The sequence below is a fragment of the Heteronotia binoei genome, chromosome 13 (genome assembly GCF_032191835.1).
Source record: "Heteronotia binoei isolate CCM8104 ecotype False Entrance Well chromosome 13, APGP_CSIRO_Hbin_v1, whole genome shotgun sequence".
In the NCBI taxonomy this organism is placed as follows: domain Eukaryota; kingdom Metazoa; phylum Chordata; class Lepidosauria; order Squamata; family Gekkonidae; genus Heteronotia; species Heteronotia binoei.
The window spans coordinates 14544572-14571667 of record NC_083235.1 but is presented as its reverse complement, the minus strand read 5'-3'; the positions used below and the strand labels follow the sequence as shown (position 1 = coordinate 14571667).

The 27096-nt window shown below is 50.5% G+C and overlaps 2 protein-coding genes across 4 annotated transcripts; one reads left to right on the top strand and one right to left on the bottom strand.

Annotated features, from left to right (window-relative positions):
- Window positions 1–83: 83 nt before the first annotated feature.
- Window positions 84–16572, bottom strand: TIMM17B (translocase of inner mitochondrial membrane 17B). Its single transcript, XM_060252417.1, has 6 exons — window positions 16357–16572; window positions 12671–12770; window positions 10474–10537; window positions 8926–9054; window positions 5910–6020; window positions 84–1351 (listed from the first exon to the last, which is right to left on the bottom strand). Exons 1-6 carry the CDS (start codon window positions 16380–16382, stop codon window positions 1263–1265), a joined length of 519 nt encoding a protein of 172 aa, XP_060108400.1. The 5' UTR covers window positions 16383–16572; the 3' UTR covers window positions 84–1262.
- On the top strand, window positions 16571–26554 carry PQBP1 (polyglutamine binding protein 1). Of its 3 annotated transcripts, none has more exons than XM_060252415.1 (7): window positions 16571–16813; window positions 19058–19179; window positions 21742–21853; window positions 22771–22880; window positions 24266–24376; window positions 25072–25132; window positions 26343–26554. In XM_060252415.1, exons 2-7 carry the CDS (start codon window positions 19113–19115, stop codon window positions 26497–26499), a joined length of 618 nt encoding a protein of 205 aa, XP_060108398.1. In that variant the 5' UTR covers window positions 16571–16813; window positions 19058–19112; the 3' UTR covers window positions 26500–26554. The 3 variants fall into 3 exon arrangements, with proteins under 3 accessions (XP_060108398.1, XP_060108399.1, XP_060108397.1); XM_060252416.1 differs by having other exon boundaries at window positions 16784–16979; XM_060252414.1 differs by lacking the exon at window positions 16571–16813 and having other exon boundaries at window positions 19012–19179.
- Window positions 26555–27096: the final 542 nt, after the last annotated feature.

Genomic DNA, 27096 nt, shown 5'->3' with positions numbered 1-27096 from the left:
GGACTCCGCGTAGCCTGTTCTCCTCCTCCCCTCTCCCCGACCCCACTTCGGCCGACACCTCATTAAACTCTCTGGGACGGAAATCAAGCAAGTCAGTTTGTATTTACACCTGAAACAGAGAATACGTTCAAGTCTTTCTTCTTTTTTCCAAGGATTTGCAATACAATTATAAGAAGCTTGGGGGGGGATATGCAGTCAAAGAGAGGCTCCTGGAAAGACCGCGGGGTGGGGTAGGGGGCTGACTAAAGCTTCAGTCCACACCCCTCCCTAACAAGTTTCACAGAAAAAAAAGTTTTTAAAAAACCAGGTCGTACTAAGCTGCCGGGCCTCCTTGGGAGCCAAATTTACCAGCGTATAGAACTGCAGCCGCCGTTCTTTGGGGGGGAAATGGCAGTTGGGGTCACACTGGGAGGGTCATATCAATCGAAAACCAAGGGCGGGGGTCGTTATATGCGCGGTGGGAGGGGGCCGCAGGCAGGCAGAGGGCCCGACTGGCTCTCCTTCTGATTTACCCCGCTTAAGACACCCAAGGTCAGCGCATCACCCGATGAGGTCAACCTTTGGCTGTACAACAGGCCCACACGGGACATTCCCAAAGTTGCACGCGGCCCCCCTCAGTTACCCGCTGTGACGTTCCGGGTGCTTGACCGCGCCTCGCCCCTTTCTGCAGTCCTGAACAAGCAGGTAAAAAAGAAAAGACCACCCCGTCGGTGGGCTGAGCAGATCTTGGCCGATGCTCGCCGCTGCCTTAGCCCCTCTCTCCGCAAGACTCTCGGAGGTGTTGCGCTCCAGGAAAGCAAGGCACAGACTCGCGGGTCACCTGTAGGCTTTGGGGAACCAAGCTGGGAAGGTCTTCTTGACACACATAGCAACAAATGCCCCCATCCCCATGAAAAGCTAAGAAAAACAACCCTGCCGAAGCTTTCATCCCGGTCAATTAATTGCTGCCGGAACCCCTGAACCCTGCAAACTAAGTAACGTCAGCCTGCAATGTTCAGTAGTTATTCCTACAGAGGCTGTGGCTCCTTCCGCGTGTGGACAATGCCCTAATTCCAGTACCCCCAAGGCCCTGCAGAGGTAGATGTCACGCTGTTCGTGCTCCCCTCTCCTCTCTTGGTGTACCCTTCCCCTGAAGAAGACTCTAGGAATTAAATCCCTCCAACGCATCTTTTGAGTGTTATTAGGTTACAGTCTTCAATAGCTTCTGGAGGAAATTCCTGCCCTACAAAAAACCCCCAAAGGAAGCCCAGCTCCACACGGAATCATTGGTACTGTCCATAGCCTGGGTATCCTGAAGGTGGTGAGCCGTCTTTGGGAGGCAGCTGGCTGGGGTCTTCTCCAAAAGGATTGGCTGAGAGGTGGGAGGGAAAAGACAGAAAGAAAGCTTAGTGAGCCAATGGGGGAGCGACAAAGAAAACTTTAACAAACCGATACAGTGCAACCGTTTCTGCTGGGTCGGGCGGAGGAAGAGATGGGGAGCTAGAGCTAAGGACCAATGTTCCCTCCAGAGCAGGGGTGGCCAAACTTGCTTAATGAAAGAGCCACGCAGAATAAATGTCAGATGTCTGAGAGCCGCAAGACGTGAATGTTTGAGAGCCTCGAGTCAGGAAGACAGGTAGGCAAATAGATGGAGGGAGGGAGGGAGGGAGGGAGGGAGGGAGGGAGGGAGGGAAGGAAGGAAGGAAGGAAGGAAGGAAGGAAGGAAGGAAGGAAGGAAGGAAGGAAGGAAGGAAGGAAGGAAGGAAGGAAGGAAGGAAGGAAGGAAGGAAGGAAGGAAGGAAGGAAGGAAGGAAGGAAGGAAGGAAGGAAGGAAGGAAGGAAGGAAGGAAGGAAGGAAGGAAGGAAACTTAAACTTTAAATGTATTCTCCAAACCACTGGCTAGCTTGGCTTGGATAAGTAATTTAAAGAGAAAAATGTCTTCTCCAAGCTGGTCAATAGGGCAGTGGGGGCTGCAAGAGCCACACAATATGTGCGAAGGAGCCACATGTAGCTCCCAAGCCATGGTTTGGCTACCCCTGCTCTAGAGTGAGTTAGTGTGAGCTAGCTCACAGTTTTTTAGACTCTGTCTCACACATTTTTCATCTTAGCTCAGGAAGGCTGGCCCCAGAACAAACTAATTTATGCAGTAGCCAGATCGCTCGCTCACAATTTCAATGCCAGCAGCTCACAAGGTAGAATTGTTGTTCACTGATTCCACAGCTTAGAGGGAGCACTGCTAAGGACCACTCTTCTCTGGGAAAGAAAACAACAGAGACCGCTGCACGGCAGCGAGGGGGAGAAGCGTGGACTCGGGCGAGGGTGATTAACGTAGAGAGGAAGCGACAGACGTACCCCCCTGGCCTTCGAAACAGGTTGAAATTTACACCTACAAAAGGGCCGGGGGAGGGTGCCAGACGCCGTGGGAAGGCAGTGCGACTTTGGCATGCGTTTATAGAATCTTGAGCAAGATGCCCGCAGTTTGGATGAGCTGAGAAGCTGCAGAGAGGGAAGTTCTACATGTCAGAAAGCCCCTGGCAGAGCTGCAAGGAACCCCTGGGCACTGCACCCTCCCACCCTCATGGGGTACTGACTGGCAGATGTCGCAGACTGATGGGGATACTTTGCTGCCCTGGGGACCACTGCAGAAACCCTCCACCTGTTTCCTCTTTATAACTGCAGTTTTTCGCTCACAAGGGACAAAGTGAAGGGGAGAGGCCGTGGCTCAGTGGTAGGGCCTCTGCCTGCATGCAGAAAGTCCCAGGTTCGATCCCCGGTCCTTCCAGTTAAAGCAGCAGGTTTCAGCCTTTTTACACTTGAGGACTGGTAGAAATAGGAGAATTATTTCGGGGACCACTAAGGCAGAAATAAACTTCTTCACCCAAAGAGTGATTAACACATGGAATTCACTGCCACAGGAGGTAGCGGCAGCTACAAGCATAGATAGTTTCAAGAGGGGATTGGATAAACATCTGGAGCAGAGGTCCATCAGTGGCTCTTAGAACTCTCTGTCTGGGGCAGTGATGCTCTGGATTCTTGGTGCTTGGGGGGGCAACAGTGGGAGGGCTTCTATTGTCCTGGCCCCACTGGTGGACCTCCTGATGGCACCTGGATTTTTGGCTACTGTGTGACAGAGTGTTTGAATGGATGGGCCATTGGCCTGATCCAACGTGGCTTCTCTTCTGTTCTTAAAAACCATAAAATACAACTGAAATTTCTGAGAGAGCAATACGTTAATTCAAAGAAAGCCAGTGCGAAACCCCTGTTGCCTCTTTGCAAGAATGCTTGATAACCATGGCTGCGGTGCTGTTCCCAAGAGACGAAGCACTGCACTGACGCCCATTCGGTTTCTCCGTTCGGTTTTCATCAGTGATGGGGGCTGGAAAGAAACTTTGCCTCCCTCCCTCCAGCCGGCCCATCCCAGCAACTTTGGCAGGAGGGAGGTTGGGGAGAGTTTCACATGGGGCGAGGGGGAGATGCCATTCATATTCTCTCCTTTCATGGATCGGCAGGAATTTCTGGCAGGCCGGTGCTGGCCCATGGACCGATGGTTGAAAAACCACCGAATTAAGGAAGAAGAAGACTGCAGATTTATACCCCGCCCGTCTCTCTGAATCAAGAGTCGCAGAGCGGCTTACAATCTCCTTTATCTCCTTCCCCCATAACAGACACCCTGTGAGGGGGGTGGGGCTGAGAGAGCTCTCCCAGAAGCTGCCCTTTCAAAGACAACTCTGCAAGAACTACAGCTGACCCAAAGCCATTCCAGCAGCCACAAGTGGAGAAGTGGGGAATAAAACCCTGTGAGGTGGGTGGGACTGAGAGGGCTCTCACCGCAGCTGCCCTTTCAAAGACAACTCCTACAAGAGCTCTGGCTGACCCAAGGCCATTCCAGCAGCTGCAAGTGGAGGAGTGGGGAATCAAACCCAAATAAGAGTCCATGCACTTCACCACTACACCAAACTGGCTCTGGTAGCAGGAGATATGAAGGTCCTTCACCTGAGACCCTGGAGAACTGCTGCTAGTCTGAACAGACTGACAACACTGACCTGGATGGACCTATAAGTCTTCTGCAGTAAAGGGCAGCTTCGTGCGTTGAAAGGGATGTATTCTGAGATGACCGTTGGGGGGAGGGGGAATTGCACAGGCTTCGCAATCCCAGCAATGTCAGTATTCAGGGTAAGCTGAGGTGGAATCCTAGCAGGAGCTCTTTGCATATTAGGCCACACCCCCTGATGTAGCCAATCCTCCAAGAGCTTACAAAAAAGAGCCTTGTAAGCTCTCGGAGGATTGGCGACATCAGGGGTGTGTGGCCTAATATGCAAAGGAGCTCCTGCTAGAATTCCACCCCCGAAAGCATCAGATTTCGCCTTCTTTCATCCCAGTCCAAGGCTTCTGCGCCCGAACGCAGAACAATTCCTTGGGAACTACGCAAGGTGGGAAAGAGGCAGGTTAACTACTAATGAGGGCAGGATGGACCGTATCGTGTTCAAGCGCAGGCAGGCGACAGCATTCGTTTTGTTTTCATTCGTGTTACGAGGACAGCCGTCGCCTGCCTTTCGCCCGAGCCCTGAAGTTGCTAGCATACTTCAAACCAAGCAGGCCATAACAAACAGGCACGCAGTGAAAACAGCAATGCTAGCATCCAATGCAATATAAAGAGCCAAGAACGATAGTTAAAACCAGAGAGCTGGTCTGAGCAAGATGCAAATCTAGGACAGACAAATCAATGGAGTGATGTAGCGGTATGGGGGAGGGAGAGGAGCCAAACCTGAGAATGTCAATGCCAATCAGAGTGTCAATCAAACGCTCTCAGCGACTAAAACGCCTTTTGCTGATGGTCTTTGGGCACCGACTCAGGGGGCTATGCAAACTTCCCTGTGTTGCGGTGGAGAATGCCGTCCACTCACACCTGACTTACGGTGACCCTGTAGGGTTTTCAAGGCAAAAGATGTTCAGAGGTCATTTGCTATTGCCTGCCTCTATATCCCGGCCCTGGTATTCCTTGGTGGTCTCCCATCCAAGTACTAACCAGTGCTGACCCTGCTTAGCTTCCAAGAGCTGACAAGATAGGGCTATCCATCACCTATCACGAACATTCCCTCTAAGCTGCAGAGCCTTGTGAGCAAAAATTCTACTTTGCGAACTACTGGCATGAAAGTCGTGAGCGACTGCATCAAAGAGTGTGCTCTGGGGTCCTCCTTCCTGGGAGAAGACAAAAATGGGTGAGCTGGAGGCTAAAAATCTGTGAGCTAGCTCACGCTAACTCAGCTGAGAGGGAACACTGGTCCCAACCAATTTTCCCTCTAAGCTGCAGAGTCTTGTGAGCAAAAATTCTGCTTTGTGAGCTGCTGGCATTAAAGGCTGTGAGCTCCTGCATAAATTAGTGTGTCCTGAGCTAAGACAAAAAACGTGTGAGCTGGAGGCTAAAAATCTGTGAGTTCACACTAACTCAGCTTAGAGGGTACCCTGCCTATCAACTAGGGTTTTTTTTTAAAAAAAAAACAACCGATGCCGGGGATTGAACCTGGGACCTCCTGTGTGCAAAGCAGACGCTCTGCTAGCGAGCCGCGGCCTGTCTTCAAACGCTCTGCTCCGAGGCCCCTGAGGAATGCCCCACACAACCTTCCCTTCATATATCAACATATATGAAGCTGCCTTCTACTGAATCAGACCCTCGGTCCATCAAAGTCAGTATTGTCTACTCAGACTGGCAGTGGCTCTCCAGGGTCTCAAGCTGAGGTTTTTCACGCCTACTTGCTTGGACCCTTTTTAGTTGGAGATACCGGGGATTGAACCTGGGACCTTCTGCTAAAACAGATGCTCTACCACTGAGCCACTATCCCTCACCATCCCTTCACCACAGATTATTAGTCCTTTCTGCTCCCTTCTAGGAGAATTCTCTTTGCTGACAACCCCGTTAGCCCCAACTTACGGTTCTGGAACTGCTGGGCTGTGTATCGCGTTAGCAAAATCCCGACGCCTTCTATCAGGGCAAGCAGGATGCCGCCCATCATAGCTGAGCCTACCATGGCCAGTGGCCCACCTTGGGAGGGAAAGAATAATGGGCATAAAAGCTCTGACTTAGCTTTCAAACACAGAAATGGGGGGCGGGGGGAAGAGGGAGGGGGAGAGAGAGATGCTTTTCTCTCTCCAAGTCATACAACAACCCAGCAATGCTCCCACTAAGCCAGGGATGACAAACATGCAGTTTGGGGGCCGAATCAGACCCCCGGAGGGCTCCTATCAGGCCCCCGAGCAACTGGCTGTCATCTGCTTCCTTCTCCCTCTCTCTTGCTTCCTGCTATGCAAGGCTCTCTCAATCTCACAGCAGAGCTACTGAGCCATGCCTCTCTTCCTTCTATTGACTGAGCCTTCCCATCCACCCCAGTCCCTGGGGAAGGAAGGAAGGAACCAGAGCTTCCATTGCCCAGTTCCCCGGATCCCATGGGAGAGATACAAAGGAAGCACCTTTAAGACCCACAAGTGCTAACTTTTTAAGCATGTTTTAAGTTTTTAAAAAAATATGTTTGTCTGTGTTCTTTATAAAATGTATATCTCTGCTACCTAATCTTAAATAGGTTCATACATGGCCCGGCCCAGCATGGCTCGGTCCGACAAGGTCTCATTTATGTCAGATGTGGCTCTCATAACAAATGAATTCGGCACCCCTGCGTCTAAGCTGTGGAGTCTTGTGAGCAAAAATTTTACTTTGTGAGCTACTGGCATGAAAGCTGTGAGCTCCTGCATACATTAGTTTGCTCTGGGGCCATTTTTCCTGAGCGGAGACAAAAATGGGTGAGCCGGAGGCTAAAAATCTGTGAGCTAGCTCACGCTTAGAAGGAACACTGGTCCCAACCAATATTCCCTCTAAGCTGCAGAGTCTTGTGAGCAAAAATTCTACTTTGTGAGCTAATGGCTGTGAGCTCCTGAATAAATTATTGTGCTCTGGGGTCATCCTTCCTGAGCTGAGACAAAAATGTGTGAACCGGAGGCTAAAAAAACTGAGCTAACTCACATTAACTCAGCTTAGAGGGAACGCTGCAACCAGGCTCACCCACTGAAGCTGACTGGGGGGGAGGAGATTTAGAACAGACAAAAGGACTCAACGCACAGTTAAGCCGTGGAACTCACTGCCACCGGATGTGGCGAGAGCTGCCAACTTGAAAGGCTTTATGAAAGGGAGCCGGACAGATTCATGGAGGAAGGAGTTTAGCAATGGCTACTGGCCAGTGTTCCCTCTAAGCTGAGTTAGCATGAGCCGGCTCACAGATCTTTAGCCTCCAGCTCACACCTTTTCGTCTTAGCTCAGGAAAGATGGCCCCCCCAGGGCACACTAATTGACGCAGGAGTTCACAACTTTAAGGCCAGTTGCTCACAAAACTATTGCTCACGAGACTCTGCAGCTTAGAGGGAACTTTGCTACTGACCCTGTTGGATATCTACCCCCACCGGCACCACGGACCTTTAAATCATTCACTGGGAAGCACAGACAGGGAGACGCTGTTTCAGTTTTCCCACTTGGGGGCCTTCTCGGAGGCAACTGGTGGGTCGCTGTGCGAACAGGATGCTGGACCGGAGAGTCCGATCCAGACGGGCTCTTCTGGCATTCTTATGGGAAGGGATGGAGCAGGCCCGTAGCCAGAAAATTTTAGACTGGGGGGGGCACAGGGGATACAATTTTAGGTGGGTGGGCGCAGCCACAGGGGCCCATCACGAATGTCATACTTTAAAAAAATTTAGGAACTGGGGGGGCTGCCTGCTCCCACCCACCCTACATGGAAGAGGCCCCCCCCCAGCTGTGGTCCTGCTGCAGAATAAGGCCTATAGCCACGGGAGGGGGGAGGCCCAGCCTCCTCCACAACCTTTATGGCCCCTACTTTCCCCGCCACTTTGGCAGCCCCCGATCTCCTCGCTGCTCTGGTGGCTCCTGCCCCCCTCCGCGCGGTGCCTCCTCCTCCCTCTCACCCACCCGGTGAAGCGCCGGCTCCTGGGGCTCTTTCAAGGTGCCCCCCCGCCAATCAGCTGATTGGTGGGAAAAGCCTCACCGAGGCCAGCGGTCCCTATACCGGCTTTCTGACGCGCTCAGCGCCGGCCTCAGTGCTGCTTGGGGCGCCTTGAAAGAGCCTCAGGTACCTCCTCTTCGCTGCTTCACCGGGTGGGTGAGCAGGAGCGAGGGAGGGGGAGGCGCCGCGGAGGGAGGCAGAGGGTGCCAGAGCAACAGGGAAGAAGAAGAAGAAGATATTGGATTTATCTCCCGCCCTCCACTCTGAAGAGTCTCAGAGCGGCTCACAGTCTCCTTTCCCTTCCTCCCCCACAACAGACACCCTGTGAGGTGGGTGGGGCTGAGAGAGCTCTGACAGAAGCTGCCCTTTCAAGGACGACTCCTATGAGAGCTGTGGCTGACCCAAGGCCATCCCAGCAGCTGCAAGTGAAGGAGTGGGGAATCAAACCCGGTTCTCCCAGATAAGAGTCCACACACTTAACCACTACACCAAACTGGCTCTCCCCATGGAGGGGGGTGGAGGATGCCAGAGCAGCAGGGAGATCGGGGGCGCCAGAGCAGAGGCGGCAGAGAGAGTGGGGGCCATTGGGGGGGAGGCCCTCCACCCAAATTTTTTTCTGTGCCCCCCCACCTAAAATTTTCTGGCTACGGGCCTGTGCAGAATGCCACTCCGAAGAAGCAGGTAAGGCGCCGCCATTACTGGAAAGGGAGGGGGGCACCAACTCCATCCAACTCTTCACTGAGCCGAGCCCTCTCACCAGCCTGCCGGCCACTCCCAGGCTGCCCTCTGGCCCTCCTCCTCCCCTCCGCTCACAGGTTAAGGCAGACAGATGGAAGCAGGGATGGAATGGAGTAGCCACTTCCCCTCCCCACCCCGAGTCCCACCATAGCTAAGGGCCTGGGACGGGGGTGTCGCGCTGCCAGCGTGCCAAAGGCTGCTACTTACTGCGCGAGGCCAGCACTGCTCCGGTGAGTGCCCCGCTGGTGATGGAGTTCCAGGGGTCCTCCTTGCCCCGCATCTTCACCAGGCCGCAGTCGATGGTGGAGAAGAGCCCACCCCACACCGCGAAGCTGCCTGCAAGGGGGGAACGGGGAGAGCAGGTGGCGTCACCAGCTGGGCGCAGAAGCTGCCTGTAACTGGCACCGACGCCGATCCGGAGCCCATGCCAAGCTGAATCCAAATGCTCGGCTCTGAACGCACAAATGTGCTTCGGGCAGCGTGCCGAGCTGGGCCGAGACGGGGCGGAATTTGAGGCTCGCTGGCGAAGGAGTGGGCAGCATTGGAAAAAGGGAATGAGATGGGTAAAGAAAGGGCAGTATGGAAACTGGCAGGGAGAGGATCGTGCCTGGAGCCCCTCGAAAGCAGACACTACGGGGCACCGAACAACCTCGTGCCGGCTTTGCCTGGAGTTCCAAGTGTATCTCCAGAACTGTATGCCTCAACAGGGGGAAGATGTTATAGCCCCGATGTACTTTGCATTGGGCAAGCTGAGCTGGGAGTGCTGCGTGCTGTTCTGGAGGGCCTCGCTTCAAAAGGGATGTGGACAGAAGCGAGCAGGTGCAGAAGAGAGTGGCGAGGATGATCCGAGGCCTGGAAACCGAGCCCTATGAGGAAAGACTGAGACTTGGGAATGTTACAGTCTTGAGTACAGGAGGTTCAAGGGAGACACGATTGCTCTCTTGAAGTCTTTGAAAGGCTGTCACTTAGAGGAGGAGGCGGGGAGCTGTTCCTGTTGGCAGCAGAGGTGAGGACTCACAAGAATGGGTTTAGAAAAGGGCAACTGAAAAGGTCCAGAAAAGGGCAACTAGAATGATTAAAGGGTTGGAACACTTTCCCTATGAAGAAAGGTTAAAACGCTTGGGGCTCTTTAGCTTGGAGAAACGTCGACTGCGGGGTGACATGATAGAGGTTTACAAGATAATGCTTGGGATGGAGAAAGTAGAGAAAGAAGTCCTTTTCTCCCTTTCTCACAATATAAGGACTCGTGGGCATTCGATGAAATTGTTGAGCAGTCGGGTTAAAACGGATAAAAGGAAGTACTTCCTTCACCCAAAGGGTGATTAACATGTGGAATTCACTGCCACAGGAGGTGGCGGCGGCTACAAGCATAGCCAGCTTTAAGAGGGGGTTAGATAAAAATATGGAGCAGAGGTCCATCAGTGGCTATTAGCCACAGTGTGTATATGTGTGTTTGTGTATATATAATTTTTTTTTGGCCACTGTATGACACAGTGTTGGATGGGCCATTGGCCTGATCCAACATGGCTTCTCTTATGTACTGGCTGGATATTACTGGGGGGAGGGATGCAATTTATTGGTAGCACAGTTAGTTCAGCAGTGAAATCAGCTGACTAGGGAGGTGGTGAGCTCCCCCCTCTGGCAAGCTTCAAGCAGTGACTGGGCAAACTGGCCAGAGATACTTTAGCCATCTGTAGATTCATGCTGCCTACTTCTCACCCTGCTCCCGTCCCATGACCGCATCCCCTTCCTCACCTCCGATCTGCGGCGCTCTGACTCTGATGGCGTTGACGCTGCCCTTGAACCGATGCCGAACGCCCTGCAAGGAAAGGAGAATTCACTTCCGTGGCTTTTCTAAGATAGTATGCAATCCGAGAGAGGTCACTATAATGGATAACACAACAAAAAATGCAAGCTAGTGACCAATTTACTAAGAAGTATATAGAAATCAGTCCAAATGTCCAAAACATGTACATTCAAGTCCCAAAGTGGTGTGGTGACAAGCCAATCGATTAAGTACTTGTTTCTTTCCAGTCTTCATCAGACCTGGGACCAATATTGATTCAATTATATAGATTCTTTACACGATTTTCAAGAAGCCTCATACTGAGCTATAGCCGATGTGAAACTGCTGCTGGAGCGTCCCTCTTTTTTGAAAGTTGTGTAAAGAATCTATATAATTGAATCAATATTGGTCCCAGGTCTGATGAAGACTGGAAAGAAACAAGTACTTAATCGATTGGCATGTCACCACACTACTTTGGGACTTGAATGTACATGTTTTGGACATTTGGACCGATTTCTATATACTTCTTAGTAAATTGGACACTAGCTTGCATTTTTAGTTGTGTTTCTAAGATAGTAGCAGGGCTTTTTTGGGTAGCAGGAACTCCTTTCCATATTAGGCCGCCCACTCCCGGATATAGCTGATCCTCCAAGAGCTTACAGGGTTCTTAGTACAGGGCCTATTGTAAGCTCCAGGAGGACTGGCTACATCAGAGGACGGAAAGGAGTTTCTGCTACAAAAACAGCCCTGGATAGTAGTCTTCCTAAACAACGGAGAGGGAAACTCTGTTTTAGATTAATATTTTTTTTATCTTCTCTGTTTTTATCCTCACAAACAATCCTGTGAGGTAAGTCAGGCTGCAAGGGTGTGAGCGGCCCAAGGTCACCAGCAAGTTTTCGTGGCCTGGGGGGGGGATTCGAACTCGGGTCTCCCAGATCCTAGTCCAGGGGTCCCCAGTCTTTTGAAGCCTGAGGGCATATTTGGACTTCTGACATGGAATGATGGGCGCAGCAAGAAAACGGCTGCTACAGGAGGCGGAGCCCGCCACATGATTGCTGCAGCTTAATGTCAGTCACTCAGGGCAGATGCTTGTGCTGGGTGGCAGCTGCTGCCAAAGCAACATTTTTTTAAAAAAAAAAATCTACACAGCCAATCAAATCTCCAATAGCCAATCAGAAGCCTTGCTGGCCAAAAGCCCTACCTGGTCCCTCCCGCTTTCTAAGAATACTTGGTGGGTGCCAGAAAAGGGGTCGATGGGATCCATGGTGCTCGTGGGAGACCACTGTCCTAGTCCAACACTTTAACCGCTGCACTGTGCTGGCTCTGCCATTTTAGGATGCAGCAAGCAGGCCAAGAACAGAAGGAACCCTGCAATTTTTTTCTCCAGGCCAGTTTGGCCAGGAATCCTGGAGACTTTTCTCATCTTCTGAGCATGGAGCAGGGGTCACCAGGGAGGTAATTGTGAGTTTCCTGTATTGCGCAGGGGGTTAGACTAGATGACCCAGGAGGTACCTTCCAACTCTATGATGCTATGAATTATCACCGTTATTATTTCTAGCGAGCTGTCAAAAGTAACTCTGTGCAAAGAAGTCAAAAGACAAGCCTTGCCTACGTAACCTAATCCAGAAGAAAACTGACATAAGAGGAAGGGAAACGTTTTAAGACAGGCCCCCAAACAAACCTGGATTCCTCTGCTCCCTCCTAGCCTGGTCACGTGGGAAAAAGAAGAAGATATTTGATTTATATCCCGCCCTATACTCTGAATCTCAGTGTCTCAGAGTGGCTTACAATCTCCTTTCCCTTCCCCCCTCACAACAGACCCCCTGTAAGTTGGGTGGGGCTGAGAGAGCTCTGGCAGAAACTGCCCTTTCCAGGACAACTCCTGCGAGACCTATGGCTGGCCCAAGGCCACTCCAGCAGCTGCAAGTGGAGGAGTGGGGAAACAAACCCTGTGATGTAGGTGGGGCTGAGAGAGCTCTCCCAGAAGCTGCCCTTTTAAGGACAGCTCTGCCAGAGCTGTGGCTGACCCAAGGCCACTCCAGCAGCTGCAAGTGGAGGAGTGGGGAATCAAACCTGGTTCTCCCAGGTAAGAGCCTGCGCACTTCACCACTACACCAAACTTGCCCTCAAACTCAAAAGTAAGGGAAGAGGAAAGTCAGGACTCACCACTGGGGCATTACGGAAGCCTTTCACAGCCTGGAAGACACCCCCGCCGATCATCCCCATGGTGAAGGCACCACCGCAGTCATCCACAATTCGCCAAGGGCTGCCGGAAGGAAAGAGAAGGTTAAGTTAGCACAGGCCATGGGGGGAGGGGGGCGGGAAGCTGTGAAATAAAGGAGCTCAGCACAGACTCTGTGATGCCAGGAAAAGGAAACCTTTCAGTAAAGAGGTCAGAGAGCAACGAACAAAATCAGGACAATGAAGGTGGCATGCAGCGTCTTACTGTGGCAGAGCCCACTTCATCTAATGTTGTTCAGTCGCACAGTCGAGTCCAACTTTTTGGGACCCCATGAACCAAGTCATGCCAGGCCCTCTTGTCTTCCACCATCCTCCAAAGTCTGCTCAAATTAGTGTCAGTAATGCTGTCCAGCCATCTCCTCTTTTGGCAACTACTCAGATGTGCAAAATGCTGAGCTTCGAAATGCTAAACTGTAGAGTCTTGAGCAAAAATTCTAACTGTGTGCCACTGGCATTAAAGTTGGGAGTGAGCGATTTGACTGCTGCATAACTTAGCTTGTTCTGGGGCCATCCTTCCTGAGCTAAGACAAAAATGTGTGAGCCACAGATGGAAAAAAATGTGAGTTAGCTCACACTAACTCAGCTAAGAGGGAATACTGTTGAGCTCCCCCTGCCCAAAATTAGCATCTGATGCAGGCGCACGGGATGGGTTTGAATTCTTTCTCAGCCATAACACCCACTGGGGGACACTGGGCTAATAAGTCTCTCACAGTCTAACCCAGAGGTGTCAAACATGCAGTTTGGGGGCTGAATCAGGCCCCCAGAGGGCTCCTATCAGGCCCCTGAGCAACTGGCTGTCATCTGCTTCCTTCTCCCTATATCTTGCTTCTTTCTACATAACAGCTTGCTTTTGCAAGACTTGCTCAATTGCACAGGAGCTACAGAGCAAAACCTGTTTTCTCCATTGGCTGAGGCTCCTCCCTTGGGGATGAAGGGGGGAAGGCAGAGCTTGTTTTTCAAGGCTCTCTCAATTGAACAGCAGAGCCACTGAGTCAAGCCTCTCTTCCTTCTACTGGCTGAGGCTCCCCCCTCCAGTCCCCTAGGAAAGGAAAGAAAGAGCCAGAGCTTCCTTTGCCCCGTTCCCTGGATCCCATGGGAGAAATACAAAGAAAGCATCTTTAAGACAAATGAACGCTAACGTTTTAAGCATGTCTTCAGTTTTAAAAAATATATATTTGTGACTGTCTGTGTTCTTTATAAAATTTATTATCTCTGCTACCTAATCTTAAATAAAGCAGGAGTCAAGTGGCACCTTTAAGACCAACCAATTTTTATTTAGAACGTAAGCTTTCATGTGCTCTTAAGCACACTTAATCAGACGAGGAATCCATAACAGTGAGCAAAGCCATACATAAATAGGAACACACATGGCCTGGCCCAACATGGCAAAGGCCCAACTCAACATGGTCCAGCCCAACAAGGTCTCATTTATGTCAGATCCGGCCATCATAACAAATGTGTCTGACACCCCTGGTCTAACCTACCTCACAAGGTTGTTGTAAGGATGAAATGGCGTAAGCCCAGGCAGAGTACCCAAAATTTCTTATAGGAAGGGCACAATGCAACTGTGAGATGTGACTAAAGATGTGTCATTCAAGATGCTTACTTATTTGGGAGGGCTGTGAACTGAGACTTGCTCACTTAGTTCCAAAAGACCGAGCAGGCAATTAAAAAAATTAAGCTGACCCTTTTCCTCGTTTATGTCATAAATTACTAAACATCAGGGCTTTTTTTGAGCAGGAACGCAGTTCTGGCTGGCTTGGTGTCAGGGTGTGTGGCCTAATATGTAAATGAATCCCTGCTGGGCTTTTTCTACAAAAAGCCCTATGTGAAACAGTGGTGACATCAGGGGTGTGGCCTAATATGCAAATGAGTTCCTGCTGGGCTTTTTCTACCAAAAAAGCCCTGCTCAACATAGATTATGGGCAACCCAACCTAGCAGGAGGGAAATCTTGTGATACACAGTTGTTTTTTTGCCATCGTCACAGCTGACATATGGCAACTTCACAGGTTTAAGGAAAGATTCAGAGATGGTTTGCCATTGCCTGCCTTTGCGTCACAACCTTGATATTCCTTGGCAGTTTTCCATCTAAATATACTAGGAAGGGGTGGGGAAGAACTTGTGGATTCTGAGGACTCAGATGGAAGGCTGAAGTAAGCACCACTAGGTTTGCAGTATGCCTGATTCATTCTTAAAGGGGAGGGGAAGCAAAATGAGATGGTAATTCTGCATATCGCTAAACAGCACATCAGACAGCAGATACTCTCAGTGCTCACATCTCAGACTACCACCACGTCAAAGACGAGAGACCCACACATCACACATTAGTATTTCATAGAAAAGGTTAGGTTAGAACTCTCAGCACACTGGGTTCCCCCCCACCCCCAGCCGTTTGCAGGTGTGTGGAAAAGCAATCCATCATGCAGCTCCAAGTGGCACAACCCAGAAGTGGACTCACCATCTCACTTGCTGAGGCTCAGACTATGGGAGCTGCCCAGAAGTAGGCAGTATGTTTGCCAAGGTGGTGGATTTCATTCTCCCAGAATTACAACTCATCTCCAGACTACACACAGTAGCAGCCTTGGGGTAAAGCTGCTCTGGAATGTAGGTTCTATAGCATAACATCCCTGCTGGAGCCCTTCCTTACCTAAACTGTGCCCACCCAAATATCCAGGAATCTCCCCCCCCCCAAAGTTGGCAACCCTAGTGAGCAGCTCAAAAACTGGGGCAAACCAATAGGCTAAGCAGAACTTTAATTGGTCAGGCTGGGCCAAAGAAGCCCGGCTCAGCCCCAAGAAGACTACAGAACAAAGAGCACATATGGGCTTTAAAAGACACAGAATTCACAGCAAATGGGCATCATCACCCTCCCCCCCCCTTCTTTATTAATGGACTCGACCGGCAAGGCAGCCCTGAAGCAGAAGGTACCAAACTAGGGTTTCCCAGTCCGACTCAAGAAATCTGGGGACTTTAGGGGTGGAGCCAGTAAACATTGGGGGTGGAGCCAGGAGCAAGGTTGTGACAAGCACAATAGAACTCCGAAGGGAGTTCTGGCCATCACATTTAAAGAGACCCCCTCGCCTTTTAAATGCCTTCACTCCATTAGAAAGAATGAAGGATAGGGATACGTTCATTGGGGGCTCATAGAATTGGACCCCCTGGTCCAAGCTTTTTGAAACTTGGAGGGTGTTTTGAGGAGAGGCATCGGATGCTAAGCTGAAACTTCGGTGCCTCTACCTCAAAAAAAACAGGGGCCCCAGATCAATTCTCCATTATGGGAACTGATCTCCATAGGGAATAATGGAGTGCTCAGCAGACATTCCCCACCTACTTTCTGATGACCCTGAAGCGGGCGGAGGGCCTCCAAACCGGGGGATCCCCTGCCCCCCCCCCCGGGGATTGGCAACCCTATACGAAACATCCCCAAGCTGGGAAAGGGGGAGGAGATAGAAAAAGCGGTTGAGATAAACCAGGTCCCCAAAAGAGGGCAAAAGGAAACTGGAGTCGTCCGGGCTTCTCCCACGGCGTGGAGGGAGAACAGGGGACAGAGGCCGCTGACACCTCTTCCCTTCCTCCCTTTACCCAAGCCTCCCCCAGCGCCCGCGGTTACCAAGGTTCCCGGGCATATTCCTCCATCGCGCCCAGCCGTCGCCTCCGCGGTCACGTAAGAAGGAGACATGGGAACGAGAGTCGCGTACTAATAGCGTCGAACTCTCCTATTGGTCGGTTCGGATCACGTGAAAGAGACGGAGGGGAAGTCTCTACGGGGATTTTCTTGCCTCCCTCCCGTTGACCTCTTAAAAGGCGAGAGACAAAAGTTTATCGCGTCTGAAAAAACAAGATCATCTCTGATTGGCTGTATTCGGAATAGCGGGGCGGGGAAAACAGAATCCTAGCATAATATCGCATAACAAAGGGAAGGAGTCAAGTTAAATCACGTGACAAGGGCGAAACGGAATGTCCTCGCGGATTGGTCGAGGAACGTCAAGTGGAGGGGGCACGCTGAGCAGGAACCAGGACGGTGGCCTCTGAGGGCCGAAAAGGGTCGAGGGTTTCGTTTGACTCAGGTAAAGTCGGGGTTGGTGGTGATGCTGGAAGGAGAGGAGGCTGTTGGGACCTTTTTCCCACCGGGGTGGTGAACCTCACCGCCTGTGCAAGGCCGTAGCTAGGGGCTTGGCTTGGTGTGCTATTCCTCCCTGCAGAAGGAAAAACCCTCCAGGGATATAGATCCAGGTGGGTAGGCGTGTTGGTTTGAAGCGGGGCGGGGGCAAATTGTGGCTCTCAAAGCCCCCACCGCCACATCAGCTGGGTTGGAGAAGGCATTTGTCTCTAAATCACTTCTCCAAGCCAGCCAGCAGTTTGGAGAATGCATCACCACCTCTCCATCTTCCTTCCAAGTTGCTTTCTTTCAACCTCTCCCTCCATCTAGTTTCCTTCCTTCCTTCTCTCAAACGTCTGATTATTCTATGTGGCTGTTACATTAAGCAAGTTTGGCCACCCCTGGTCTGACACAACAAAGTTAAGAGTCCGGTGGCATCTTTAGGACATATGAACATTTGTATGGTGATAGACATGATAGATAAGAATTTGGAATTTTTCATTCAATATTCTGTAAAACCGTAGGATTTTATAATATCAAAAGGTCATAAATGTTTATAGAATTCAAAGGTAATATTTATGTACTAATTATGAATACTTGCAGGTACAATAAACTATACCTTTTCTTTTCTTTTTAAATGTAGTAATAACTGTAATCTACTCTTTTACTTTCTGTACCCTATCCCTGATCCTTTCCCCCAATTCTCCTTGTGCAATTTAACAAAACTTGTAAAATGGGGAAAAGAAGACATATGAACATATGAAGCTGCCTTATACTGAATCAGACCCTGGATCCATCAAAGTCATTCTTGCCTACTCAGACTGGCAGCAGCTCTCCAGGGTCTCAAACTGAGGTTTTTCATGCCTATTTGCCTGGACCCTTTTTAATTGGAGATGCCAGGGATTGAACTTGGGACCTTCTGTTTACCAAGCAGATGCTCTACCACTGAGCCACCATCCCTCCCCTGGCATAAGACCAACAACATTTTATTCAAGGTATAAGCTTTCGTGTGTACACACTCCATGTAAAAAGCCAGCACATCAGGAGGAAGGAGTCTAATCCAGCCTTTTCACTGTCATACTGGCCTTTTACCAATCATTCTTTTTGTTAATCTCATTCTGCCTTTTGCATTGGTAGCCTGAATTGGAACCGGTTTGCTAATTTAGGTTCTATGCTTAGGAACTCAAGAGGCAGCCAGTTGGGTAGTCAACCTCCAGGCAGCATCTGGAGATCCCCTGGGATTACCTTTAATCTCCAGATTACCAAAATCAGCTCCCCTGGAGAAAATGGCTGCTTTGGAGGTGGACTCTGTGGCATTATACACCACTGAAGTCCCTCCCCCCAACTCCAGCTCCACCATCCAGAAATCTCCAGGAATTTCCCAACCAAGAGGTGGCAACCCTAGCAGCAACCAATCAGAATTAGCTAGCACTAATGAGGCAGGTAATAAAAATGGTCTGGTTTAGTATTGCCTACTTGAGTACCTTAACCAATAGAGGTTTTGTTTTTCCTTTGGAAATCCACAGTGGTTAACAACATGTGACCAGTGGTAAATGCAGAAAGATATCTGAAATAATATTGTGGCAGATATTACCAATCTATATTTAAACAGATGCCATTTATAATGAAGTACCTGCTTGACTAGAGGAGTTTTAACGACTTCTGAAAGAGCGTATCTTGTGAGACAGGACATGCAGGTGAAACATTGCAAAGCCGTGGTGGATATAAGACAGGGATGAAGCTGGAGTTAACCATCTGGTGGAGGTGATCAGTTTGGTTCTGGAAAGGCTCTTCTGAAGCAGCAAGCGTGCCTGCAATTGAAGCTGCTGGAACGGGAATTGGAAGCTCCTTTAGAGGCTGCAAATGGGGCTGGAGCCAGATAGCGATTTTTTCTGGGAGATATGCAGGGATGGAATTCTAGCAGGAGCTCCTTTGCATATTAGGCCACACACCCTTGATGTAGCCAATCCTCTAAGAGCTTACAAAAAAGAGCCTTCTAAGCTCTTGGAGGACTGGCTACATGAAAGGTGTGGCCTAATATGCAAAGGAGCTCCTGCTAGAATTCCACCCCTGGAGATACGTGTTGTTGTGCAGGAGGATGAGACAAGGGCGTGAGTTCCCTTCAGAAAGCTGGGAGGGAAAGGAGCAATGTGACCATAATGTCAAGGATGCGATGCAATGCCTGGGATCTCTGTTGTGTGCTTGGAAACAGGGACGCCTGTGCAGGAGAGAGGCTGGTCCATCTGCCCCGGTTTGTGTTGTCCTGGATGCCGTTGCCGGTGGCGCTTCAGTCCCGCCTGGCCAGGCGAGGGCTGCTGAAACATGTAGAGCCCGGTGAGTACAGAAAGTGTCCTTTGCCAACCCCAGGGACTCTCCCGGGGATGCTGTCATGATCCTGGGCCTAGCGAGGCCTGCAGGACCCAGGGAAGCCTGCTTTGAAGTTACTGGGGAAAGCCTACATCTCCCAGGATCCCCTCTGTCCCTCTGATTTGGTAGCGAGGGCATGGGAGGGAAATAGGGCCAGAGAGGGGTGGGGCCTGGGAAGAGAATATAAAGGCCAAGCCCAGGAAGGGGGTGTTCTTTCCCTAGGAGGCAGAGCTGAGGAAGAGCTGCTGCCAGGGAGAGACCCTTACTCTGTGAGGTGGGGTGAGTAGTCTAGGTCTGACTGAGACAGATAGGGACAGTAAGTTCAGACGCGTTAGTGCATTTGGTTATTTTTCCCTTCACCCCTTTTACTGTTTTATGCACCTTGATTTTTCTATTGCATTGACCTTAAACTTTTTTTCTGTTGTGAACTCTGCCTGGTCCTCACAGCAGTTAGTTGCCCTAGGCTAAGAGAGGCCTGGAAGGGCTTGGGAGGGAACTCTGGACCTTCTCAAGGGAGACCCTTAACCCGGAGTGGTGGCAGCAATCGGTGAGACCCCCCTGAGTCGTGACAGATGCTAAAAACAGAAATTGTTAAAACTGTATCCTTAACTTTGGGCTGGCGGTGAGAACCCCTCCTGGATGGCAAGTCTCCTAAATCAGTTATTGCATATAGAACAGTGGTCCCTAACCTTTTTGGCACCTGTGACCGGTTTTATGGAAGACAATTTTTCCATGGACCGAGGAGGGTGGGGGCGTAATGGTTTCAGATGATACAATTGTGCACTTTATTTCTATTAGTTTGGTGTGGGGGTTAAATGTGCAGGCTCTTATCTGGGAGAACGGGGTTTGATTCCCCACTCCTCCACTTGCAGCTGCTGGAATGGCCTTGGGTCAGCCATGGCTCTCATAGGAGTTGTCCTTGAAAGGGCAGCTTCTGTCAGAGCTCTCTCAGCCCCACCCACCTCACAGGGTTGCGGGGGAGGAAGGGAAAGAAGATTGTGAGCTAATCCGAGACTCTGAAATTCAGAGTGGAGGGTTGGATATAAATCCAATGTCGTCTTACTATTATTGCTACATCGTAATGTATAATGAAATAATTATACAATTCATGGCTCGGTTGCTAACAGGCCACGGACTAGTACCTGTCCACGGCCCTGGGGTTGGGGACCCCTGATATAGAGTATTAATATCGCAGAAATAGAATCAGACACAGAGACTTACAATTAATATGTGAATTTAAAGAGCCCCGTGATGCAGAGTGTTAAAGCTGTAGTACTGCAGTCCTGAGCTCTGCTCGCGACCTGCGTTCTATCCCCGGTGGAAGCTGGGTTTTTAGGTAGCCGGCTCGAGGTTGACTCAGCCTTCCATTCTTCCGAGGTCGGTAAAATGAGTACCCAGCTTGCTGGGGGGGGGAAGTGTAGATGACTGGGGAAGGCAATGGCAAACCACCCCGTAAAAAGTCTGCCGTGACAAAGTTGTGATGTCACCCCAGAGTCGAAAACGACCGGTGCTTGCATAGGGGACCTTTCCTTTCCTCATTACCCTTATGGATAAATTTACAGCATTTGTTTTGAGACAAGAAACAATGTTCTCAATATGTATTTCTTCAGCACTGACAGCTGTTTATTTCATACTAAAGTATAATCAAACTAGACAGAAATGTAAAATTAGAACTCTTAGATCCTGTTACAACCCCCCGTGTTCCCTTTGGTTTTCCTCTAAGGGTTGCTTGCAGGTGCGTGTCCCCAGGATGTCTTGATTAGTGTCACCAGGGGAAGGGCCTTCTCAGTTTTGGCCCCTACCTTACAGAATGCATTCTTGAATGACACCTGTGCCCTACCAGACTTGTTTAGTTTCTGCAGGGCATGCAAGGCCAAATTGTTCAGGTTGACCTTTGGAGCGTAATCTGCACATCTAGGTTGTATTTATTAGAGGTATGGTGCCAGCCACATATTTTAATAGCTTAACGTTTTAACGTTAATGTTTTATATTTGTTTTCTGTCCTTATGCTATTTTTACCTTTTTAATATGGTTTCAGTGTTGCAAGTTGCAATGAGATCTTTTAGGTTAGCAGCGATTTTTAAAAAACATATTAAATACGCTCATAATGAGGCCAATTTGTTTATATTTGACTTTACAATGAGTAAGGAGCCCCATGGTGCAGAGTGGTAAAGCTGCAGTACTGCAGTCGGAGCTCTCTATTCGTGACCTGAGTTTGATCCCGGTGGAAGCTGGGTTCAGGTAGCCGGCTCAAGGTTGACTCAGCCTTCTATCCTTCTGAGGTCGGTAAAATGAGTACCCAGCTTGCTGGGGGAGAAGTGTAGATGACTGGGGAAGGCAATGGCAAACCACCCCGTAAAAAGTCTGCTATGAAAACATCGTGATGCAATGTCACCCCAGAGTCGGAAACGACTGGTGCTTGCACAAGGAACTACCTTTACTTTACAGTGAATGCATATTTATTCTTCATTCATTTATTCTAAAAAAAAAGCATAATTCTCATGTTGACTTGTCCTCTTCTCTTAACAGAGCCAGAGGAAGAAATCATTGCAGAAGACTACGACGATGACCACGTGGATTATGAAGCCACGAGGATGGAAAACCTGCCACCGAACTGGTACAAAGTAGTCGACCCGATCTGGTAAGACTGTCAGCAGTGACCAGGAGTTTCTTCCCCAAAACTTGAGGGAGCTCTACATGGGTGCAAACGACGGCACTGGCTATGAGGGGTGACATGATCGAGGTTTACAAGATTATGCGCGGGATAACAATACAAGAATTCATGGGCACTCCTTTTATCTGTTGGGTTAGAACAGATAAAAGGAAGTCCTTCTTTACCCGAAGAGTGGTTAACACATTGAATTCAATGCCACAGGAGGTGGCGGCAGCTGCAAGCATAGACAGCTTCAAGTGGGGATTGGAATACCATTTTGATATGATCACCATCTTCAAGTACTTGAAGGGCTTTCGCATAGAGGATGGTGTGGAATTGTTTTCTGTGGCCCCAGAAGATAGGACCAGAATCAATGGGTTGAAATTAAATCAAAAGAGTTTCCAGCTCAACATTAGGAAGAACTTCCTGACTGTTAGAGCAATTCCTCAGTGGAACAGGCTTCCTCGGGAGGTGGTGGGCTCTCCTTCCTTGGAGGTTTTTAAACAGAGGCTACATGGCCATCTGACAGCAATGAAGATCCTGTGAATTTAGGGGGAGGTGTTTGTGAGTTTCCTGCATTATGCAGGGAGTTGGACTAGATGACCCTGGAGGTTCCTTCCAACTCTATGATTCATTTCCTGAAGGCACCTGGGGTTTTTTGGCCACTGTGTGACACAGATTGTTGGACTAGATGACCATTGGCCTGATCCAACACAGCTTCTCTTATGTTCTTATGTCTGGGGCAGTGATGCTCTGTATTCTTGGTGCTTTGGTGGGGGGGGGCAACAGTGTGAGGGCGTTTAGTGTCCTGGCCCCACTGATGGACTGGATGGGTCATTGGCCTGATCCAACAGGGCTTTTCTTATGTTCTTATGAATGAAACCCTCTCTCGTCTTCCCCTGCAGTGGCTTTCCTTACTACTGGAACATCGAGACCGACCTGGTTTCCTGGCTTTCACCCAGTGACCCCAACTCTGTGATCACAAAAGCAGCCAAGAAAATGAAGAGCAGTTTTGGTGAGATTTGCAGGTGGCTTGAGTAGGCTGTTGCTGCAGAGCTGGCAACCAGGGCTTGTGGATAAGTGGGCAGGGGTGGGGGTCTAGGCGTCCAGAAGAAAGAAGATATGGTTGTTATTGGATCGGTACCTGGCAGTAATGCGTGTCCACAGATTATTAAGCATGGCCAATGGCCTCATCCAGTCCAACACTCTGTGTCACACAGTGGCCAAAACCAGGTGCCATCAAGAGGTCCACCAGTGAGGCCAGAACTCCAGAAGCCATCCCACTGTTGCCCCCCAGGCAACAAGAATACAGAGCATCATTGGCCCAGACACAAAAACGTAAGAGAAGCTATGTTGGATGAGACCAGTGGCCCATCCAGTCCAATGCTCCATGTCACACAGTGGCCAAAACCCAGGTTCCATCAGGAGGTCCACTAGCAGTTTTAAGAATATAAGAGAAGCCACGTTGGATCAGGCCAGTGGCCCATCTAGTCCAATACTCCTTGTCACACAGTGGCCAAAACCCAGGTGCCATCAGGAGGTCCACTAGCAGTTTTAAGAACATAAGAGAAGCCACGTTGGATCAGGCCAATGGCCCATCCTGTCTAACCCTCTGTGCTACACAGTGACCAAAACTCAGGTGCCATCAGGAGGTCCACCAGTGGGGCCAGAACTCCAGAAGGCCCCCATCCCACTGTTGCCTTCCCCAGGCACCAAGAATACCGAGCATCCCTGCCCCAGACACAAACACGTAAGAGAAGCCATGTTGGATCAGGCCAGTGGCCCATACTGTCCAACCTTCTGTGTCACACAGTGGCCAAAACCCAGGTGCCATCAGAAGATATTGGAAGAAGAAGAAGAAGAAGATATTGGATTTATAGCCCGCCCTCCACTCCGAAGAGTCTCAGAGCGGCTCACAATCTCCTTTACCTTCCTCCCCCACAACAGACACCCTGTGAGGTGGGTGGGGCTGGAGAGGGCTCTCACAGCAGCTGCCTTTTCAAGGACAACCTGTGCCAGAGCTATGGCAGACCCAAGGCCATTCCAGCAGGTGCAAGTGGAGGAGTGGGAAATCAAACCCGGTTCTCCCAGATAAGAGTCCGCACACTTAACCACTACACCAAACTGGCTCTCCACCAGCAGGAGCTCCACCAGCAGGAGGTCCACCAGCAGGGCCAGGACTCCAGAAGTCTTTCCAGAGACACTGCAGGGTCTGAGGGGAGAGCTGAACGGCAGACTGTCTGGGGGCAGAGATTTTGGGATTACTATTTTATTTTAGCTTTTAACTGAAAATATTTTAAATGTTCTTATCAGCCACCTTAAACCACGAGAGGCTGGGCATTTTAAAGCATTGTAATAATCCCTCCCCCCAATGCATACCCCTTGGCCTGTCTCCTACAGACGCCGAGGAAAAAACGGAGCGCTTGCTGGAGAAGATGGAGCGGGAGGAGGCAAAGGATCGTCGGCACCACCGGCGGGAGGAGCTGGCCCCGTACCCCAAGAGCAAGAAGGGTAAGAGCTGGTCGTTCGGGAGCAGGGGGGGGGGGGCCTTGCCAGCTGCTCACAGCCTTCACGATATGCTTGGGGGTAGGGTTGCCAGGTCCAACTCAAGAAATATCTGGGAACTTTGGGGGTGGAGCCAAGAGACTTTGGGGGTGGAGCCAGGAGCAAGGTTGTGACAAGCACAATTGAACTCAGAAGGGAGTTCTGGATACCTTTTAAACACCTCCTCTCCATTTGGAAATAATGAAGGATAGGGGCACCTTCTTTTGGGCCTCATAGAATCGGACCCCCAGGCCCAATCCTTTTGAAACTTGGAGGGTTTTGAGGAGAGGCATCAGATGCTATGCTGCAAATTTGGTGCCTCTAACTCAAAAGACAGCCCCCTCCCAAAGCCCCAGATCCATTTTCCATTGAGCCCCAGATCAGTTTTCCATTCACAGATCAATTTTCCATTGAGCCCTATGGGAATCGGTCTCCACAGGGAATAATGGAATGCCCAGCAGATTTCCCCCCCCCCTCTGCTTTCTGATGACCCTGAAGCGGGGGGGGGGGCCTCCCAAATGGGGATCCCCTGCCCCCACCTGGGGATTGGCATGCTACATCCTTGGAAGGGATGGGGGGCCTGCTACATCCTTGAGCTTGGAAGCTCTTTGGAAGGTGAGGGAGGGCTTGAATTCCTCTGCCTTTCTTTGTGCCCCTCACAGCAAGCCGGAAGGACGAGGAGCTGGACCCCATGGACCCCAGCGCTTACTCGGATGCCCCACGGTCAGTGTGCTGCGAATGGGAGGGGGCATATGTGGGGGGTGTTCTCAAGATGGAGATTACAGGAATGGGACTAAATGTTGTAGGGAATCTACAAGAACATCAGAAGAGCCCTGCTGGACCAGGCCAGTGGTCCAACTAGTCTGACTTTCTGTCTCACACAGTGGCCCGCCAGTTCCTCTGGAGAGCCAACAACAGGGCAGAGAGGTTGAGGCCTTCATAAGAACACCAGAAGAGCCCTGCTGGATCAGACCAGCGGTCCATCTAGTCTGGCTTTCTGTCTCACACAGTGGCCAGCCAGTTCCTCTGGAGGGCCAACAACAGCGCAGAGAGGCCGAGGCTTTCATAAGAACATCAGAAGAGCCCTGCTGGATCAGACCAGCGGTCCATATAGTCTGGCTTTCTGTCTCACACAGTGGCCCGCCAGTTCCTCTGGAGAGCCCAACAACAGGGCAGAGAGGTTGAGGCCTTCATAAGAACACCAGAAGAGCCTTGCTGGATCAGACCAGCGGTCCATATAGTCTGGCTTTCTGTCTCACACAGTGGCTTGCCAGTTCCTCTGGAGGGCCAACAATAGGGCAGAGAGGCCGAGGCTTTCATAAGAACATCAGAAGAGCCCTGCTGGATCAGACCAGGGGTCCATCTAGTCCAGCATTCTGTCTCATACAGCAGCCAACCAATTCCCCTGGAGGTTCAACAGCAGGGCATAGAGATGCCAAAGCATTCCCCTGATGCTGTCTCCATGTCCTGGTATTCAGAGATTGACTGCCTCTGAACGTGGAAGTTCTCTTTAGGCAGGAAATCAAAACAGGAAAAATGTGTGAGATCCTTTCCACAGCAGTTAAGGTCTGTTACTGTGGAAATGTTCAGTACAAAGTGTACTTTCTCATGAAGCATTTGCAACAAAATCCAGAAGGGCTTTGTATGACAATAAAGCACCTTTTCCCCTGTTTTTGGCTTGCTGCCACGTTTTCTTCCCTGTAGTCATCAGGGCTAGTAGCCACCAGTAGGCCTCTCCTCTGTGAATCTACAGATCCCCTTTTAAAGCTGTCTGTGCCTGTGGAATCATTCGATTCCCTGAGCATCGCAGCAGACTGGAATCCGAAAGAAGCCGGGTTTGAAACCCCGCTGCCACCTGTCGTGTTGAGAGCGGGGGGAGAGGCATCGTGAGACTGAGTTTCTGACATCCTTTTTCTCTCTCACACACTCCAAGGGGGACCTGGTCTACTGGGCTGCCCAAGCGCAACGAGGCCAAGACCGGCGCGGACACCACGGCCGCCGGACCCCTGTTCCAGCAGCGCCCCTATCCAAGCCCTGGAGCCGTCCTGCGGGCGAATGCGGAAGCGTCCCGGGCTAAGCAGCAGGACTGAGAATTCCCTTCCTTCCCTCTTTGATGTATTTGATAATAAAGCTGGCAAAACTTTCCTCCAAGCGGTTTCACTGTGACGCAACGACCAAAACTCCTTGGGGAACTTGAGGCCGACGAGTGATTATTTTGGTGTTTGGCCTGCAGGGGTCACTGTTGCACTGCACCAGAAAATAGAGTATACCTGCTGTCTGTTGTTTTTCCAGTGGAGATGCTAAAAGGACCAGCTTCTCTAAACAGTGCTTCGTTTTCTCTTCCCTGTAGCATTCCAGTGCCAAAAACACCTGCTAGGCTGGGCTCTGTGCAGAGTGTCCTGGGGCTTCCTGTGGACCCGAAGTGCCCTTGGCGTGCTTCCCCAGTGCCCCCATTCTCCTTTGCTCTATAGCAGGGGTGGCCAAACTGCGGCTCAGGAGCCAGTGTGGCTTTCACATATATTATGTGGCTCTCAAAGCCCCCACTGCCCCATCAGCCAGCTTGGAGAAGGGATTTGTTGGTGGCTTGGAGAATACATTTAAAGTTAAAGTTGCTTTCTTTCCACCTTTCTCTCCCCTACCTTCCTTCCTTCCTGTCTTATGTGACACAGAGTGTTGGACTGGAGGGG

Coding starts and splice junctions, on each gene's coding strand:
- TIMM17B (XM_060252417.1), bottom strand. CDS start 16,382: ATGGAGGAATATGCCCGGGAACCTTG. Junction 10,538..12,670: donor GCTTCCGTAATGCCCCAGTG/GTGAGTCCTGAC, acceptor CTTTCCTTGCAG/GGCGTTCGGCATCGGTTCAA. Junction 1,352..5,909: donor AGCCCAGCAGTTCCAGAACC/GTAAGTTGGGGC, acceptor CCCACCTCTCAG/CCAATCCTTTTGGAGAAGAC.
- PQBP1 (XM_060252414.1), top strand. CDS start 19,014: ATGCGATGCAATGCCTGGGATCTCTGTTGTGTGCTTGGAAACAGGGAC. Junction 21,854..22,770: donor AAAGTAGTCGACCCGATCTG/GTAAGACTGTCA, acceptor CTTCCCCTGCAG/TGGCTTTCCTTACTACTGGA. Junction 25,133..26,342: donor GCTTACTCGGATGCCCCACG/GTCAGTGTGCTG, acceptor ACACACTCCAAG/GGGGACCTGGTCTACTGGGC.